Below are 20682 nucleotides of genomic sequence, written 5' to 3' on the forward strand. Positions count from 1 at the left end.
GACTGGATCATCCGCCTGAATAATTTGAGAAACAAAGGTGTCAACCCAGTTTCAACATTTGGTATGGGATGGCGCTATTTCTTGTGTGTGAACTAAAATCACGACAAGAATTATGGAACATAGGAAGTACCATTCATTCAGGCCTTTTGGCAGTTGTTTTGCAACGATTGTGCAATAAATCCGAGAGTAAAATGCATCCACACGATCACCGAACTTGTTCGCTCGTTCGACCTTAATACAATTTTTAGTCCCTTGTGGGGGATCGTATGTAAATGGAATTCATCTCTAGTGTGTACAACAGCTGTTGTTTTCCTATCTCCTTCCTTCTATCTCCTAGTCAAACTAGGATTATTTTTATATATAGATTTATCTAATGTAGATCAAGGAAGAGGAACGAGTTGCTACCCATCACCAACGACCTAGTACCAAATTGACATATAGAACGTTTCTCTCAGCTAGGTTCCCATCCCGTGTACGTGACACATGCTTCAAAGCTAGATACGTGAAGTCAGCATGCCTGACGACGGTGTCAACACGTCGGAGCACAAAAAATTGCACTGAGCCAATAGTGAAAGAAAGTGACACCTGCAGACGCTCTCGCCATATCAGACTTTGAAACCTGCAATAACCACTCCTCCCTAAAACAAAATACTAATATAAAATTCGCTGAAAGAAATATTATTGGTCGGAGCATCATCCCACGCAGCACATGCTTGCAATCTCTCATTGCTCCGCGGAGATTGGTGGGTTAGGGGTCCGTAAAAAACAATCCTTCTCGTACCAACAGAAGAACTCCACGTATATCATGACGTGCACAACAGAGACAAAGGGGTAGAGCAGCGTGCAACAAAGCATGCATGCATGTATCCGCCTACCTACTCCTATTTTATGTAACAACGTGCGGCCCCCCTCCAACCCTGGCCTGGCCACCACATACGGTTTTGGTCGGCACTCCGTTTCGCAAGCACAGAGGGCAGGCTTGACTACATCTCATCCATCTCGTATATAAGCAGTACCATCTCTCTCGCTGGCTCCATCTCACACGCCCGGCCGGCTCCGACGACGGCACACGCATCACCGGTGGAGGGAGGGACAAACTCGGTTGCCTTTGCCGACACTCCAATCATCATGGGTTGCTCGCTCATTGCATCACCGGTGGGGGGACTTCCGACAAACTCGGTGGCCGACGCTCCGTTCATCATGGGTTGCTCGCTTTTTACATGTAAGAGTTTTTCTTGCTCTGTCTAGCCATTCATAAAAAGAGTATAACTCTAGCAGAGTTGCCATATTCAGGATTGTCATTCGTTATATCAAGTGTGTTGCATAAGGGTTTGGTGGCTATTGGGTTTGTGCGCAAACACGTAATCATCAAACAGTCGCCTCCGTAATTTTTCTTTTCTTTTTCAATTGCTTCTTATTTATAGGGGCAATTTAAACGACATTCAATCTAACCACACACATGTATCAACACGATAACGTAATTATCACCTATAATAATGCCCAAATCCACTGCTTACATATAGTTTGTGACTTGCTAGATACTACACTAGTCTGTCGTCGGCCGCGCCTTTCTCCCCCGAATCCGACAGGGTAGGTGTAGGGGTTGGAGCGACGGTCGCAAGCTACTGCTCCTCCTCCTCGTCGTTGGTTGCGAGGCTGAAGGAAAATTATCCGCAACGCGACCACCTCCATTAGCCAAGTCCTCATGCCGCCAATCTATCCCTAGCGCTCAATGCTGCAAGCGTGCACAGGTGCAAGGGCTGGCGAAGCGGTTCTGCGAGCCGGTGAGAGAGGTGCAACTTGGTGTTGCAAGGATTGACGGCGGCTGCTGATGTTGTCAGTGGCGACCGTGCTGGTGTTGCGGACCATGGCACTATGACGGCGACCGTGCTGGTGCTGCGGACCATGGCACTATGACGGCGACCATCGGTGTTGGGAGTGGCAACTGCTGGTGCTGGCGACACTAGTGTTGCGAGGACAGATCAAAGACCAGCAGTGCTAGTGAAGGTGACCCCCATAGTTGCAACGGTGCCCACCTAGTGTTGCAACGCCAGAACTGTTTGTTCTCTATCGCTGCAAGCCACACAACATTGACCACTGGATGGTGGCGATGACAATCGCAAGTGTTGCGATGGTGACACCTTGTGTTGGCGATCGCGACACTGTGGTTGGCAAAGACCATGGATGTTGGCGACGACGAGCACGATGCTGAAATGGTGATCACCTAGTGCTTGGCGACTGTGACCACCAGCGATGCGAACACGCCATTGTTCTCTTGTTGTTACAAGCCTAACGTTGGCGTCGATCGATGTTGTTGAACAAATGGTTGTGCTGCTATGAGGGATGAGAAGCGCTGTTGGGAGCAACGGATGCGTTGTCACAAGGACGACGACGCAGTGTTGTGAGGGAGGGTCTACAACGAACGTCGATACATGGTTTCTCGCACGAACCGGTGGAAGGCATACAAGGATATGCAGTGTGATTAGGTGGCTAGGAATGGTTACGCAACGCGCAATCACATAGTATAGAAGGTGACTAGTTGTCGATCAGTCAACTGAGGTACACCATTTTCATTATGAGAATCCCTTCCCGGGGCTCCTCTGATTAAGAGGAATTTCATATGATTTTTTTTCCAAAATTAAAATCCCAAGGAATTTTCTGGATGTTTGTTCTTTTGATTCGTAGGATTGGATCCTATAAGATTTTTTTCTGACAATTCCTAAACACTCTCTAGTTCGAGTTCCTGTTTTTCTTCTTGCGAGTAAATTCTTGCAGTTTGTTAATCTTGCAGAATTCAAGCGAGCAATGTCACTTTTTTCTTCTGCTCAGGCGTTTTGAAAATCCTTCAAATTAGAAAGGTCCTCAAGTAGAAAGTGATTCCAATGTGTCACTTTGTAAATGACCGATGTACCCCTGAAGCCATGTTAACACATGGTCTCTCCAAAATCGTGTTGCCTACAGCGAGCAGGTAGCGGGCGGACCCAATAACCATGCTTTCGTCATGCTGATATTGCGCCGATGTCATGTACAAAATATTATTTTCCTTTTCCTTTTATTTATATTTAATAAAACTAAATACAATATTCCGAACATAATTTAGTTAATACGTGACATTTCAAAAATGTTCATGCATTTGAAAAATGTAAGTGATATTTTTATAAAATTTATATAATGTACAAAAAAAATTGCGTAATCGAAAAAGAATGTTTTGCACCATTCAAAAATATTGTCTGCTACATTTTAAAAATGTTCACGCGTTTCAAAAATATATTTCTTACATTTAAAAAGTCTATACAATATATTTTGTTTTGCATAGTTAAAAACAGATTTCATATCGTTAACAAAAATACTGCAACGTGTATTTGATAAATGAGTAACATGTGTTCAGAAAAGGTTCAACATGTATTCGAAAAAAGTGCTAATCATGCATTTGAAAAATGTTAAACACATATAGAAAAAATTTAGATGTATATGGAAAATGCACAATGTGTGTGAAAAAATAGACATCTAAACATATATTTGGAAAATGTTAATCATGTATTTGAAAAATGTTTGAGGTGTATAAAAAATGTAGAATGTGTAATAAATTAGATATGTGTTAAAAATAATAAAAAATAAAAAGACCAAAGAAAAACCTAAGGAAAATAAAATCAGATAAAAACCGAAGAAACCTCGAAGAAAACCGATGCTAAAACAGTGGAAACCCGATAAAAAGAACAGAAAAAATACACTCGCACTCTGCTACAGTGTTCGGCCGGCCCAATAGCCGCCGCGCTGTGGGCGATGCCTAATACAGAAGTCAGTTCGAGCGAAACATAGCTCTCGGTCTCCACCCGACCTGAGATTGACTAAAAAATACCCGACCTAAGCGAAGTGACCCCCACCCGCCATTGCCGGCTCGCCGGCGACATGCCTGCCGCCGCCGACGGAAAGGCCCGCTCCATCTGCGAACGGCCGCGCGTACGGAACCTCAGGGTCCTGCTCCACCTCTGTAGAGTTCCCGCAGCCGGAGGTCTGGCTCCTCCAGCCGGCGTCGGCGCCGGCGCCGTCCCGTCGGATCCGAGTGTCCGGCTCTACCCGCGGGCGTCACCTTAGATCGCCATCCGTTCTCCTCCGCGGCCGTATTTGGCCGACGCGCTGTTCTAGTCTCAGGGCTACCAGACCCTGTAAGGTACGGGGAACCCTAGCCGTACAGTACAGTGCAATGGAGCGCACAATATAGATAAATCGTACATATTGCATTGCTTAAACGAAAGAAAAATCAAGTTGCTGCGGTAGAATGATCTTTTAGTTTACTACGTAGTACTACCTTGCATACATTCGTGCGAAACAGGGCCGGGGGACTTTTTGTATGCACTTAATGGTTGAGCTGAGATGGAGGCTTGAGGTCTCAGAGTATAAGCTAGGAATCAATCACGAAGCAGTGGCATGTAGAAATAGGCTCTTTACGGTGGCAAATAGGGATCAGGGTGTTTTTCAGGTATATTGAAGGTTCTTATTTCTCAAAAGGAAATTGTTTCAAACTGTAAAATAGAACAAAAACATGAAAAAGGGGACACAGGAAAAACATCAAACATAAATCGCTAAAGAAGATGTGTTTTAGTGGGCAAGAATGTGATGGTCCTATCCGTACCCACCCATTGTGTTATTGTAGCTTTATACAAGTGGAGCAACAAACGGGTCACTTAAGTCTGTAACTTTTTTTTTACATTGCTGCCGATAAACAGTTAATAAAGATATTTCATCCGAAAAGTTGCATATGAAAATCCAAATGAAAAACAAATATAACCATGCAGTTTGAAGTGAGTAGCAACTCTCCTTTTTGGTCTACTCCCCAGCATAAATGTACAGTTCTTCATATTCTTGTTTCTTTTTATCTATACCAAATTTGATTTTTTTTTTGTGATGACAAAAGATCCGAAACTAGAAATAATTAACAAACACATGCAGAGTTTATGTTTTATTTTATAAGACAAGTAGCTCTATTTTCTTAATCTAATTCAAATATTTTTTGGGGCAAAAAACTTTTGCCAAACTTATTAACTGCTGGGCTGTCCTGTATGATTCAACTTGTAAGGGATTTTCCCTGAATGATGTTTGTACTGGAGGAATGGCTTTAGCATATTATGAAAGAAATTAATTATTTGTTATCTACTCGTATGCTGGATTAGGATTTCTTTTTTATTTGGGGGCCAAATGACCCATATCATTAATTATAACATGCATCCAGCCCAGCTAGAATGGTATGTATATGACATCTCTTGTTCATTGCCTACAGGTCAGAAGCTCTTACTACTTGTTGCCGCCACCCTAGTCCTACACCAGAGTACTACCGCTTATGGGGCTGCGTCCTCTGGGAGCATCAGCATGGCACGGCCTGGCTGCCCAGATAAGTGTGGCAACATCAGCATCCCGTACCCGTTTGGCACTGGAAAAGGCTGCTTCCAAGAACCCTTTAATGTCACATGCAATGGGACCGGGGCATATCTCGGCTCAAACGGACTTAGGGTACTGGACATCGGTGTTACCCTGGGCGAGGTTCGTGTTCAGAATCCACATATAGCATCGCGATGCAACTTCAGCAATGGCAGCAATAGCACCAGTGGTTTCGACGTCTTAACTCTTGATCCTTTTCATACAGTTTCCAACACCAAGAACAAGTTGACATCAATCGGCTGTATGGACTTGCAATGGTTGTGGGACAAGCCAAGGGCAAGAACCAGCTTGAGTACCTCACCGCTGACTCATGCATTTCATACTGCATGGACATAAGCAGCATCGGTAATGGCACAGAGTGCTCTGGCACGGGTTGCTGCCGGGCCCCTGTTTCAGGAAACATCAACGCCTTCGGCGCCCAATCCGTACCAGTATCAGCTATATACAACTCTACCATTCAGTCTTTCAGCCCATGCACCTACTCGTTCGTTGCTGAGGATGATTGGTTCAAGTTTGATCGTTCTTATATCAACTCTACAAATTTTGGACGTAAATATACAGATGGTGTTCCTTTGGTACTGGATTGGGTTGTTGGTAATGGAAGTTGTTCTGAAACCAGCAAGATGGGATCACAGTATGCCTGCCAAGCCATGAACAGCGAGTGCATTGATGTGTCCAATGGGCCCGGTTACCGGTGCAACTGCTCTCAAGGTTATGAAGGCAATCCCTACTTACAAGGAGGGTGCAAAGGTACGTATATGCATCTCGCAGTATTAACCTATGCTCCTTTATCTTGCAGAATTCATGTTGACGCTCTCCTCACTTCCTTGAAATGGCAGACATCAATGAGTGCGAACCTCCAAACCAGTCCTTGTATCCTTGCAAAGGTAATTGCAGAAACACCATTGGGAGCTACACCTGTTCCTGCTCATCAGGATTTAGGAGCGATGATCCAAAGAGCATACCCTGCGTTCAAGCTGACCCAAACAAAGCTCTGAAGGTGGCCTTAGGTATGGGGTTATAATTGCGCATAAATAGAAGCTTTTTCGTACTTCTTTATGCCAGTAGTTGAACTAATGGAATCGTCATGATTTTCAGGCACATCTGCCGGTGTTGTCTTCCTCATGGTTTGCATGTTCGCTCTACAGGCTGAGTATCAGAAAAGGAAGCTGGCGAAAGAGAAGGAAAGATTCTTTGATCAGAATGGTGGTCAGATATTATACCATCAAATTATGTCAAAACAGGTCGATACGTTGATGATATTCACTCAGGAAGATCTAAAGAAGGCTACAAATGATTTTGACGAGAGCAGAGAAGTGGGCAGGGGCGGTCACGGCACTGTGTACAAGGGTGTTCTTAAGGATGGAAGAGTAATAGCCGTGAAGCGCTCCAAGATCATGAATGTGGCCGAAACTGATGAATTTGTGCAAGAGATTATCATACTTTCACAGACCAACCACCGGAATGTGGTCAGGCTTAGAGGTGGAAGTCCCCATACTAGTCTATGAATTCATCCCGAATGGCACTCTTTTTGAGTTCATCCATCGTAACCGTGGGACTCCACCTCCCTCGCTGGACACCCGGCTCAGGGCCGCTCAAGAATCTGCTGAAGCACTCGCATATCTGCATCTGTCCATGAACCGCCCCATAGTGCACGGGGATGTCAAGTCCATGAACATTCTCTTGGACGAAAACTACATGGCGAAGGTGACTGACTTTGGGGCATCAAGGACACTTCCCAAGAATGAGGTTCAGTTCATGACATTGGTGCAGGGGACCCTGGGTTACCTGGATCCCGAGTACCTGCAGGAACGGCAGCTCATGGAGAAGAGCGACGTTTACAGCTTCGGCATTGTGCTGCTGGAGCTGATTACGGGGAAGACGGCGATCTACCACGATGTCCCCAAGGAAGTCAAGAGCCTCGCGTCGTCCTTCCTGCTCGTGATGAAGGAGGAGAGCCTCGATGGCATCCTGGACGCGAGCATACTAAGCGCCGGGATGGAGACGCTGCTGAGAGAAGTCGCCGAGCTTGCGAGGATGTGCTTGAGCACCAGGGGGGAAGAGAGGCCTTCCATGACCCAGGTGGCTGACAAGCTGAAGGCTCTGCGGAGCACCTGGAGGGAGAAATTTCTGCTGATGGACGACGAGACTGAGCGTTTGGTATCGGCACCTGCAGCTTTGGCGTTTCATGATCCTCTGTCATCGATCATGTTCTCGACTGGGCCCCGCATGTCTGGAATAGGTATAGAGACACCCAGATGATAGTTTCGGTTGATTGTTACACCATGCCAAGAGTGTGTGTACATGTTAGAGGCGATTGCTCTCCAATTATTTTGTAACAAATTCCAAGTAAAATTCATCCATGTTCATTGAACTTGCTGGTTTGATCTTAATTCAGTTCACACAAAGTTCACACAAAAGGGGTTCTATGTCAAGCTCAGAGGCCTTCACTTGCTGTTACTTACAGTACGGTGTGGATAGGGCAGCCTCATCTCATCTGGCCTCTGTTTATACTTGCTGGTTTGTGAGATAGACAGATGAGATGCTCATTCGGTTGTAGGAAACCAAAACGTAGAATTAGAAGTACTACTGGAATTTGATAGGATGGCACTTGCCCGGAAATCCATTTTGGCTCTACTGCTCTAGGGAGCACATGCTCTGCGTGCCAAAAATGAATTTTACTAATGTAAAAGAAATTAAAAAAATTAGATGTGTTCATTGTCACACCCAACAGGTGCATGTAAATTTCCAGGGGAAAACTTAAGCATCTTAACCTGTGAAAAAAACAAGTCAAATGCCAAATGTTACACTTAATTTTATTTTTCTCACCGACGAATCACTGCTATCCCATATGGCATGAAAATTGTCAAGCACACTTGCAACACTAATATGAACATCTACAAAAAGATTCAGAATTTTTAAAATTTATTCAGTGTTCATTAGAGAGCATATGCTTCCCAGAGCCAAAAATCCGCGTCCGGCACCTGCCATCCTAAGAAATTGTCTTGCCTCGTTCCTACACAAAATTGAGCTTTAAGTGGATGTGTAATTTTCTCTAAAAACACAGGATTGAATAGTATTCCTACGAAATTCTTCTACACTTTTCCTACAAAATGAATGCATTTATAAGAAATTTTCCATTGGAATCCTTGTTCCTATGTTTTTCCTATGAAAATCCTCCAAAACGAGTGAGGCCTAAGAAGTGAATGTGATCTTTTTAAGGGTATGGATACCATCTCCTATGGCTAGATCCAAAGGGAAGAAGTTGCCGCCAGCACGATTGACAATTTTAAACATTTTTTATATTTACTTAAAAAAACTAGGACAAAGACACAACTTGCATCTAACATGTCTTAAATTTTAAATATAACCCGCATAATTTTGAATATTTTGGAAGGACAAAGACACAACTAGGACAAAGACGAAACTAGGACAAAGACACAACTTTAAACATTTTGAATATTTACTTTGGAAAATCCTATTTAAATAGACATAATTAATTGCACACATAATTAGCCATCGGATGATTAATTGCATTAATGACTTCATTTAAATTGATTCGGTGCTTGTTTTAAAAAAATTGTATTAATGGCTGCATGCGAACAATTTCTAAAAAAAATTGACCATTTGTTATAAGAGAGATTTTTTAGTATGCGGATAATTTTTGAGAATTTCTTAAAAAAATGAAAGGCACAAACTTTTTCTGAAATAGCGAGCAATTTTTTAATATGTTTTAAAAAGATAGAAACAAAAACATTTTTTGGAGTTCTGAACAATTTTCGCAAACAGGAGCATTCTTGGAATTCCATAATATACTTTGAATATCGGAACAATTTTGGAAAAGTGAAACATTTTCTGAAATTCCATAGATACTTTGGAAGGCATAAAGAAATTATGAAATTGTCAAACATTTTTAGGAAAAGGAAATTTTTTTTAAAGATAAAGGACGTAAAAATGAGAAAACCGTTAAAGGAAGCATCAGGAGAAAGAAAAAATGAAAACGATAAAAAAAGAACCAAAAGGGTACAGCTAAAATGGGCCGGTCCGTTTTGGTGGGTCGATGGCAAGCCTTTCGGCGGCCTATGACATCTGAGCGGTGGCCCAGATCGTAACTGGGCCATGGGAAGAGAATATGGGCGGTAGCCCAGGCTGTAACTGGGCTAAGGGACAGAATCCTCGCTTTTTTCCAGCCGTCAACTAGCTGCAATTACGCGGGCGGGTCTGTTCTTAGAACCAGCAGCAGGTCCTAGATACTTCTTGGGCGGCGGAGAGGAGAACTGGCTGGCGACGGCGTCGTCCGAGAGGAGCGCGACGCCACCGGACTGGAGGCATGGAGTTCCTGATGCAGCCGATTAGCAGGTGATGTCGTCGAATCCTTCATCTCATGTGGCAATGGATCTGGAGGAGGAGAGTGCTGAGCACTGACGGATTCTTTCCCCAAAACTTCGCAGGTTCCGAATCCTTGAGGGCATGGACGGCACGGATCGGCCGCCGGAGCCAGGGGAGTACGCCGTGCCGGCGATTGAATCTGGCGCCCCTTCCACGCCCACGATGGAGGTTGAGGCGGCGGGTGGGGATACGCAGGCGCAGCTCGTCGTGGCGGCGCTTGGCCCCCCGGCTGCATCACAGCAGGCGACCGGGAAGGTGAATCCAGAGGCCCCGGAGTGGAAGAAGAGGTCAGTAGGAAACAACTTCTTGGTTGTAATCACTGAACTGGTTTAGGAGGTTGTTATCTTATCTCTACTTGCTCAAGATTTTTTGTTCGGTGGGCACTAGAAATTTATGGTTACGTGGAGCGCCATTCGGTCATTGGTAGGAAGATGAGTCCGTTGCATAAAACTGGCCGTGCCGCATTTCACTTTCAGGCATTGAAATGCATGATAGATATGGGATTTCCTTCCATCTGTTTTTTGGTGTGAGTATCAGTCTGAAGTCTGAACCCGGAATGAACAGTAGATCCGCAACCATATTTGATCAAGTTTTATAAGTTTGTAATGGTTAGTAGTTGGCGGAAGTCGATGCGTTGGACAATGCCGCGGGCTTTCTAGTTAAGTTGTCTTCAGGTCATTGCCATTCAGTTGGGCGTGAGTATTTCAGTTCGTTGTGCATTCGGTAATGATGGGTGTGTTCGCTGCGAACTGTCACGGTGCGGCGATCATTCATCGTGCATTGTTTTGAACTTCCTGATTCCAGCATTTGACATTGTAATTTCTTCAGGGTCCGGGTTGGATCAGCGGCTCCAGGGCGGACTCCGTGCCCGACACGGGCATCTGCATTGGAGAATGCAATCAGGAGTTTCGCCGACAATCCAGGAGATGAGGTGACAGTACCTAAACTGGGTACTAGCTTCAATTCTCTGAAGAGGCCTATGACTTTTACAATGTGTTCTCATGGGAGAAGGGATTTGGTATAAGATACGGGAAGGGCCGATTGAATGTCGAGAGGACAAAGTGCATGCAGGAAATTGTTTGTGGTTATGCGGTAATTAAGTGCTAATGTCTTGTAGCTGTATTTCCTGGAAGATCGATGTGGGGGGCTATATTGACGAATGAAATGTGTGTTTATCTCTGCTTTTTTTACATGCATGGGAAGCCTGTTTTGGAGAATACACGATCATGCCGATGCAACTGTCCAGTACTGATCAGATTGCTGAGATTGGAAGACAATGGATGGTACATAGTGGAGCACAGAGAGAAGCACAACCATTCCCTGTCTCCAAACTGTGGGGAGACTATACGCTGGCCTTCGCACAAGCGCATAGAAGCTTACAACAAGGATTTGGGAAAGCAATTGAAGAAGAACATCTTTAACCTAAGCAAAATTTACAGCATAATTGGTAGTTTTTTTGGTTCGATGGAGAAGGCCCCCTTCACGAAGCAATCATTGAAGACATTATGCGGGAAGTTAGGACCTGAGCAGTGATGACCCACATGTATAGGGGATCTATCGTAGTCCTTTCGATAAGTAAGAGTGTCGACCCAACGAGGACCAGAAGGAAATGATAAGCGGTTTTCAGCAAGGTATTCTCGGCAAGCACTGAAATTATCGGTAACAGATAGTTCTGTGATAAGGTAATTTGTAACGAGTAACAAGTGTAAATAAAGTGCAGTAAGGTGGCCCAATCCTTTTTGTAGCAAAGGACAGGCCTGGACAAACTCTTATATAGAGAAAAGCGCTCCCGAGGATACATGGGAATTATCGTCAAGCTAGTTTTCATCACGTTCATATGATTCACGTTCGGTACTTTGATAATTTGATATGTGGTTGGACAGGTGCTTGGGTGTTGTCCTTACTTGGACAAGCATCCCACTTATGATTAACTCCTATTGCAAGCATCCGCAACTACAAAAGAAGTATTAAGGTAAACCTAACCATAGCATGAAACATATGGATCCAAATCAGCCCCTTACGAAGCAATGCATAAACAAGGGTTTAAGCTTCTGTCACTCTAGCAACCCATCATCTACTTATTACTTCCCAATGCCTTCCTCTAGGCCCAAACAATGGTGAAGTGTCATGTAGTCGACGTTCACATGACACCACTAGAGGAGAGACAACATACATCTCATCAAAATATCGAACGAATACCAAATTCACATGACTACTAATAACAAGACTTCTCCCATGTCCTCAGGAACAAACGTAACTACTCACAAATCATATTCATGTTCATAATCAGAGGGGTATTAATATGCATAATGGATCTGAACATATGATCTTCCACCAAATAAACCAACTAGCATCAACTACAAGGAGTAATCAACACTACTAGTAACCCACAGGTACCAATCTGAGGCTTTGGGACAAAGATTGGATACAAGAGATGAACTAGGGTTTGAGAGGAGATGGTGCTGGTGAAGATGTTGATGGAGATTGGCCCCCTCCCGATGAGAGGAGCGTTGGTGATGACGATGGCGATGATTTCCCCCTCCCGGAGGGAAGTTTCCCCGGCAGAACAGCTCTGCCGGAGCCCTAGATTGGTTCCGCCAAGGTTCCGCCTCGTGGCGGCGGAGTTTCTTCCCGAAAGCTTGCTTCTGATTTTTTCCTCGGACAAAAGACTTCATATAGCAGAAGATGGGCACCGGAAGGCCACCAGGGGGCCCACGAGGCAGTGGGTGCGCCCAGGGGGGTAGGGCGCGCCTCCCACCCTCGTGGCCAGGGTGTGGCCCCCCTCTGGTATTTTCTTCGTCCAATATTTTTTATTAATTTCAAAAATGACTTCTGTGAAGTTTCAGGACTTTTGGAGCTGTGCAGAATAGGTCTCTAATATTTGCTCCTTTTCCAGCCCAGAATTCCAGCTGTCGGCATTCTCCCTCTTCATGTAAACCTTGTAAAATAAGAGAGGATAGGCATAAGTATTGTGACATAACGTGTAATAATAGCCCATAATGCAATCAATATCAATATAAAAGCATGATGCAAAATGGACGTATCAAGTAGGCAGATGGTGATGTGAGGAAAACAATGGAAGTCTTCAAGGACTTGGGCGCAAACGATCCACACTTCATGTACCGAGTGCAGGCAGACGGTGAAGGGCGGATAAAGGGCCTGATGTGGACCAATGGAAGCAGCCGGTTGCAGTATAGTTTTTTCGGGGATGCGGTTACGTTCGACACGACCTACAGGACCAGTCTGTACGATATGATGTTCGGTTTGTTTGTGGGCGTAAACAACCATTTCCAGAGTGTGCTCCTGGCCGGGGTGCTGATTAGACATGAGACCGTCGAAAGTTTGGAGTGGGTTTTTTGAGAGTTCTTACATATGATGGGTGGGGCTGCTCCGAAAACGATACTCACAGGTAAAAAATATATGGAGCACGTATGTGATGGTTGTCTAACTGATGTCGAACTTATTTATGGATGAGCACATGTCCAACTGATTTTGTGTTCTTTGTGCACCCGCAGACCAAACTAGAGCTATGGAGGTTGCTATAAAGAATATCATGCCGGACACCACGCACCGGTGGTGCAAGTGGCATGTTCTAAAGAAGGCTAAAGAGTCGCTCGGAGCGCTATACACGAAAAAGAATGAGTTCCGAGCAGAGTTCCACAAAGTGGTCAATGACATGATAACAATTGAAGAGTTTGAGGAGGCGTGGCGCTTTTTCATTGAGAAGTACAACCTTAGGACACATCCATACATGACCCAGATATACGAGATAAGGCACAAGTGGGCGAAGCCATATTTCAAAGGTGTTTTCTGTGCAAAGATGATGAGCACGCGGAGGAGTGAGAGCGCGAACCACATGCTGAAGAACTATGTACCACCCGGGTGCCCAATGCATTTATTCGTGAAGAAATACATGAGACTTCAATTCGACCGTGTGTCAGAAGAGAATTACGAGGAGAAGAGAACCAGAATTGTAAGGTCCTTGACTTAAAATAATTGTTTTGTTCTGTCCCAGATTTTTTTAAGGTATCATGGAAATCATACACAATTTTGTCATGCAGGGGAGGCCGCTGATGAGAGCCAACTTAGCTATCGAGCGGCATGCTGCAAAGATCTACACACGAGCTATGTTCGAGCAATTTGGACACATATTGTACGAGTCCGGCGCATACCAAGTTGAAGTGGAGAGGAACAAATTGTATGTTGCGATACACACCGACACGGAACGCAGGGAGAAGTGGCGCAAGGTGTCATACAATGTGTAGGTGATCGAACAAGGAGAAGAATTTGATTGTGAATGTGGCCAGTTCTCTCACATGGGTCTGCTGTGCAGCCTTGTCCTGAAGGTTAGGAAGCAGCTGCTGCATTGTTTGTCATCTCTTCTTGCTGGGTTGTTGGATGCATGACTGGTTCTAACGTTTGTGTCGCAGGTTCTTGATTTTACACAGGTGAAGCAAATACCGCCTAAGCACATTATGAAGAGATGGACGAGGGATGCCCTGTGACGTGCTGCCATCTCACTTGGCCCAATACCAGAAGGACCAGATGTACAAACGGCCATTTACATACAGGCATTTCAACATGTATAGGAATGCAATGGAGTTGGTGCGTCTTGGAGACGCGAGTGTGGATGCGTACAACAAACTCATGTTTCTGTTCAAGGCGAACATGCAGGAGATGCAGCCATTTGCCGAAGTTCACGATGGGCTAGGTTTGGAAGATCGAGTACCAGATAATGGAATTGTCGTAGATCAGCTGGAAATCGGGGGGGGGGGGGGGGGGCGTCGAGCAAGGTTTAATACAGACACAGCAGGCAGAATTTAGGGATTGTCACAATATCTCTGCTTCAGGATCGATTAATACACTAGCGGGGTTGTCTGATCCGGCTAAAAGAAACAAAGTTGGTCGTCTAACGACCGGGAGGGAGAAAGCACCATATGATGGTCTGAGCAAGCAGCGAAGATTATGCACTATCTGCCGGAAGCAAGGTCATAAGCGAACGACGTGCCCTGAAAGGGGCGACGCTCCAAAGCAACCTAGAAAGCCCGGAAGGTGCAAAAATTGTGGCGTCGAAGGTCATCGCAGAAACAACTGCACAAAGCCCCTAGAGATGAGGATGCCAGACCTTCAGATTTCCTGGTATGATGAGTTGGTAGTTGATGGCTATTCCCGGGATTTGTTTCCTGGCCAGACCAAGTGCAAGTTATGACTGAACAATCTGATATTGTTCAGAACTATTTAAGCAGTGTGAGGTTTAGGCATTTCCAGTGGCATTCTGAATTGGCATGTACATCGGCCTGGCTTATTTCTATTTGGGTTTTTCTGACGAGGCAGGGATGGGTTTGTGCTGGTTATCAGGCCTGAATTTAATTTGGACATGCAGGATATACGGCCGAAGTGATTCAGTGTCGTGAACTTGTAAAACATAGGCAGGCTCCATCCAGAACTACCTGCAACAAGTAGTTCGGATCGGAAGTTTAAATTTCATGTGGAGAGTGCATTTATAGGTGGGAATGAACACATGGCACGCCCTTTAGTTACATCTGCAACTTGGTTTTAAAGTTTTGAAATTCGGATGAGCTGGGCGGGAATGGAAAAGGCAATCCCATAATAAGAACCAGGTAAGAAAGGAAGCCTTTTGAGGGCACTTGGCCTCTGGACGGTCCGATTGTTTGTCCAAACGAGTTCCGGTAGTTCGATTTCTTGATGGAATGATGTTGGTCGTTGGATCAACACCGGTAAGGGGAGAAATGAATAGCGCATGTTCTTTGCCGCGTTCTACCGGCATGACTCTCTATGATAGGCAGGGCCAGACCGGGTGGGGCGCTTCTGTCATTGACTTTGGACGTGGTGTGGTCGGTGCTGGTTTAAATGGGGGCAAGGGTCGTGCCATTGCATGTAGTTTCGATTTCCGGTCGAGGGTATTTGCGGGATTCACGTGGGCTTTTCCAATTCGTTGCTACCTCCCCAATCAGTGAGACGGCTAGGGTTTTCCCCACCCTCTCTCATTTCTGTCTCCCATCCCGTCTCTCTCGATCTCGGCCAAATCCAACTGCCTCCCACGTCGTCGCCGACCGGCACAAGGTCGCCTCGGCCTCCTCCTCCTCTTCCCTATCGGCCTCTCCTCCTCCACGGTGCTAGGCAGAGGCAGCATGAGCAGCCATTGCACCACGCGAGAGAGCTCCTCCTAGGCCGCATATGAGAGGAACCACGATGTTGTGGTGAGGTGCGCCACGGAGGCGTTGCCCACGCAACTATGTCAGCGCCCATGCCTGCCCCGTTCGCGAGCATCACCCCCACCCCGTCCGTGAGGGTATTGGTAGCATCTGCTATGGCTCAACTCCAAAGGGAATTTGCAGCCGACAGCTTTAAGTATTTTTTATTTTTCAGATATCATACCTGGCGACCATCAGCCACGGGGGATCAAACTCGTGCCCTCGTGCAAAAAAAATCGAGGGATCTCGCCCTCATGTAGTTTTTTTAGGCTAGAGAGGTGTGATGTCAATGCATTGTGCTCAAATGCTTTTTAGTTATTTCGCATCAATTTAGTTTTTAATATTTTTGTCATTTAAAAGATCCAAAATTCTCAAACTTTTTCATTGTTTTTCATCTTCTAAATTAGGCATGTGCATTTTTATTATATGTGGCATGTCACTTTTTTCATGTTTTAACAATGCCCCCGTGGCAGTTTTGAATTAGAGCATGACATTTTTAATAATTAGTTACATGGCATTTTAATTGTTAAGAGGATGGCAGTTCTATTTTTAAGAGCATGACATTTATTATTAGTAACATTGTATTTTTATTATGAAGGGGATGACATTTTTGTTATGAAGAGGATGCCATTTTTATTATAAGCGGATGACCTTTTTTTATTATAAGAAGATCAAATTTTTTATGACGGCATTTTTTATAAAGAGGATGGATTTTTTTATTATAAGATGATTGCATTTATTATAAAGAGGATGGCATTTTTATTATAAGAGGATGGCATTTTTGTTATATAAGAGGATGGCATTTTTGTTATAAGAAGATGGCATTTTTTATATTGGAATTTTTATCATGGCATGATTTATATATGAAGGCATTTTTTTTTCTTTTTTTGTGTACTAACAGTTATACACAAAAATCTTGGGATGTGGTATTTTATATCTTTTCTGTTACTTTCTTTTCTTTAAATGAAAAATCTGAACCAACAACTCACATCAAGAAGAAAATAGACAACTCTGACATTGAATCTATACCTACTAATGAAGGACAATGTGTTTATCTGATTTTTTGATCCGTCCATGCCTTTGCCTATATATATTTACAGTAAATATAAATATATATACACTATATTTTAGACAGTCACGCTTTCGTGATGATTTTTGTTTGTTCATGCCTGGGGCCAACAATTTTTTTTGCAAAAGCAAGGATTCAAACCCTGTCGCTTGGAAAGGGCTTATGGCCATGCTAATCATCCTCGCCACCTGATGTTTGTTGCCTAAAGTAAGAAACATTTTTTATTTGATTATATCTTCTAAAAAATAATACGAACTGGGATAGATAGGCATATGTTGAGTAGGAATGGTTCGTGTTCTTGTTATTAAATAGTACCACCTTGCCTCATTAGAATCAATACCACCGATTTGTATAAATTTTGGAGTTATCTGTTATCGATCAACCCAATAAAATCGACTCGGGAATCATTACACGAGGATGAGGATGATGCACTTTAGGCTGTGAGGAGTATCATATACTAGTATCATGCATATGATCCTAATGTTTGATACTACCTTTATAGTGCATAATATTATAGAGTAGTATCATAGATGATCATATTTATTGTCATGCATGACACAAAGTAGCATATCATTTTATATGATATTGTATCTACCAATGGTACTCTAGCTCTCTCTCTTTTCTTTAATTCTGTGTCACATCAACATGTTTGATATTTTCGAGTACATGATACCGTCTAAGATACCACTACTATGGCCAGCCTTATAAAGTGTGGGCTATTTAAAGAGGAAGGAAGGAATATGCCATCCCATGTGGGTGCTAAGTAAACATGATCCAGACTAATTAAGTGACGAGTAATTAAGTCATTAGCCTTAGTTAAATAAAGAAAACGGAAACTTGCTACGCTCCATTGGTTCCAAACATCCCGTTCCTAAGGAGGGATGGAAATATCACAACAACAAGAAACTTGCTAGGCTCTAGCACTGATTCGAAATATCACATTCCAAAGGACGGACGAAAATAAGTGAACCCGTGAGATGGATAATAATGTCTTCCGTTGTAATGCACAAGCATTTATGCTATTATAATCTAATGGAACTATTTGACCAATCACCACTATTGATAAAAAAAATCTTTTGCGTTTTTCAAGTAGTATTTCAATTTTTGACTTGAATTTTCATAACATTATTGTAGATTTAAGTTGTTTCTACGTTCCTTTTTTCTAATACTTTATAATTTTAAAAAGTGTCAACGGACCGAGTGCACCGCATACCACTAGGCCCGGTGTGTCTGATAACCAGCTCCAGAGCAGGAAAAAAAACCCTACATGAGTACAAAAACCAACAGAGATTTTTTTTAAAGGAGGTTGACCCCTGCCTCTGCATGTGGACGATGTATACGGTTATTTTATTAATTGTTCATAAAGACCTTACAAATTAATACATTAATATGTTTGAAGCCATCATCTTGGCAACATCTGTCGTTACTCCTATCCACTTGATGAAAATGTGTAGATTGTCGGAGCCGAATACCCAAACCTCTCACTTAAGCCTAACATCTAAAGCTGTAGGGTGTGGAGCCAGATTCCAAAAACGTTCTGTTCTTGCACCGTAGTGAACTGAACAGAGCCCAAAAGGCCAACAGAGATGAGCACTTTTTCAAAAACCCTTGTCACATTTCGAACGCAAAAAAAAAACACACTCTGACATATGCTTATTTCAGGCGGTTGAATTCTACTCCCTCCGTCTCATAATGTAAGACATTTTTTAACATTAATGTAGTGTTAAAAACCGTCTTACATTATGAGACGAAGGAAGTATGAAACTATCTGGAGTATGGCGATTATCGATTATCACTTTAGGTATTCATAGAATAAATTACAAAGAAGCAGCTATCGGTTGGGCGTCTAGCGGGATGGTTGAATCTCCGGCGCCTCACCAGGAACTAATCTCCGTATTTGGCACCTTGTGTTCTTTTAGCGTGAGACAAACATCTGATGCCAAGGCCGATCTTGAAAGCTCCGTAAATCGAGTGTTTTGTGACGTCATGTATGCAGGTTTGCGTCGTGATGGTATGCATACATATCATTACAATTTACAAAGGCTTGATGTCGCCACATCTGTCAATTGTTTGGACGGAGAGAACGAAGGCCGCCATGTACAATGCCGCCGTTTTTCTTTTCTTTTCTTTTTGACCCGTTCGTTCCCAACGCGCCATCGATTGGCGGCAGCTCATCCTGTGTGCACATATATACACGCCCGGCGTTGGCTGCTCATCCTATCCTCTCCTTTCCTTTCCTTTCAGCTGAGTTTCAATGCTTGCATGTTTCCTGCAGTCTGTCTTGCTTAGCTGCCAGTTAATTATCAGCTCTCAGCTATCATTTGCGTTTACTTGAAGGCTTGGGTGGTGGACGAACGAGACCGAGTGCGTTTCGCTCTCGAGGCTAGCCAACTACTCCCTCTGTTTTATAATATAAAAGCGTTTTTGACACTAATGCTGCGAGTAGACAGGCGAGGCATGGCTTGGTCGGTGCCTGCGGTTACTGGTAAGAACCTTTTACCTAACTAGTAGCAGCTTCCGGTGTACTCACTCCGTCCGGAAATACTTGTCGAACAAATAGATATATCTAGACATATTTTAGTTCTACATACATCCATATTTATTCATTTCTGTGACAAAGTAATTCGAAACGGAGGGAGTACATTAATTTCGGTTACTGCCTGTGTAAAGCAGTTCTCAATGTACTAGCGACATGTTTTGGCAGTTAAAATTGTAGTTTCTGTACGCTAGAAATGCTGCAAAGATAGGGGCTGGCTAAAGAGGCAGATTAATTTGCTACTAATACTCTCTCTGTATAAAACAAAGGAAACCCAGATAAGTTGTTTTTGGCTCGGTTTGGAAGGAAAAAATGTTAGAAATTTTACAATCCACTTGGATCTCAAGGGCCTATTTGATTCACAGGATTTTCATAGGAATTTTGGAGGATTAGAATCCTTTACAAAATTATTTTCCCAAGGAATTGTTTGTACTACATTTCGTAGAAAAAAATCTAGCACCCACTTTAACCTCTTGGAAAAAGAAATCCTTTTTGTTTCCCTGTGAAACCATCAAACAAACTCAAATTCTTTAGCACTTCAGTGGACATAACATTCCGATCCTGCGGTTTCTCCTGTTCCTGCGTTTTCAAAAACTTGCGAATCTAAGAGGCATTTATAGAGTTCCCACACATGCGGTACGAGACAAATGTCGTCCGTGGCATGATGGCGTACTAATTATAAGTTTTCCATGTGGTTTGAAATTGATCTGATTCTATTTATCTGAATTCGTATGGGTTGGATTTGGCTTGACTGCGTTTTTTCCAACTACTTCCTCCTTTTCAGTTTATAGGGCTCAAATCTGAAATCTCATCAACCAAGGCATTTTGTGAGTGGAGGAACGTATCTCGTACTTTACAAAATTACCCAAATTAAACTCGTGCATTAATTTGGATTAATTGCAGTGCATGCATGCTTGACCACTACTCCCTCCGTTCCTAAATATAAATCTTTGTAGAGATTCTACTAGGTGGACTACATACGGAGCAAAATGGATAAATCTACACTTAAAATGCATCTATATATATCCGTATATGGT

The 20682-nt window shown here is 43.5% G+C and overlaps 1 protein-coding gene and 2 pseudogenes across 1 annotated transcript; all 3 read left to right on the forward strand.

Annotated features, from left to right (window-relative positions):
• Positions 1–4385: 4385 nt before the first annotated feature.
• LOC109755878 (wall-associated receptor kinase 2-like) lies at positions 4386–7912 on the forward strand (annotated as a pseudogene).
• A 1773-nt stretch (positions 7913–9685) lies between these two features.
• Positions 9686–11015, forward strand: LOC120968062 (uncharacterized). The gene is made up of 3 exons (XM_040394459.1): positions 9686–9795; positions 9888–10112; positions 10654–11015. Exons 1-3 carry the CDS (start codon positions 9767–9769, stop codon positions 10847–10849), a joined length of 450 nt encoding a protein of 149 aa, XP_040250393.1. The 5' UTR covers positions 9686–9766; the 3' UTR covers positions 10850–11015.
• A 1885-nt stretch (positions 11016–12900) lies between these two features.
• On the forward strand, positions 12901–15034 carry LOC109755873 (protein FAR1-RELATED SEQUENCE 5-like; annotated as a pseudogene).
• The last annotated feature ends 5648 nt before the right edge of the window (positions 15035–20682 follow it).

The sequence above is a fragment of the Aegilops tauschii genome, chromosome 7, assembly GCF_002575655.3.
Source record: "Aegilops tauschii subsp. strangulata cultivar AL8/78 chromosome 7, Aet v6.0, whole genome shotgun sequence".
In the NCBI taxonomy this organism is placed as follows: Eukaryota; Viridiplantae; Streptophyta; class Magnoliopsida; order Poales; family Poaceae; genus Aegilops; species Aegilops tauschii.

Bases quoted from the DNA above. Each gene is read 5' to 3' on its own strand.
- LOC120968062 (XM_040394459.1), top strand. From the start codon at position 9,767: ATGGAGTTCCTGATGCAGCCGATTAGCAG. The intron at 9,796-9,887 runs GTGATGTCGTCG...AAAACTTCGCAG, and splicing joins CTGATGCAGCCGATTAGCAG to GTTCCGAATCCTTGAGGGCA. The intron at 10,113-10,653 runs GTCAGTAGGAAA...TAATTTCTTCAG, and splicing joins GCCCCGGAGTGGAAGAAGAG to GGTCCGGGTTGGATCAGCGG.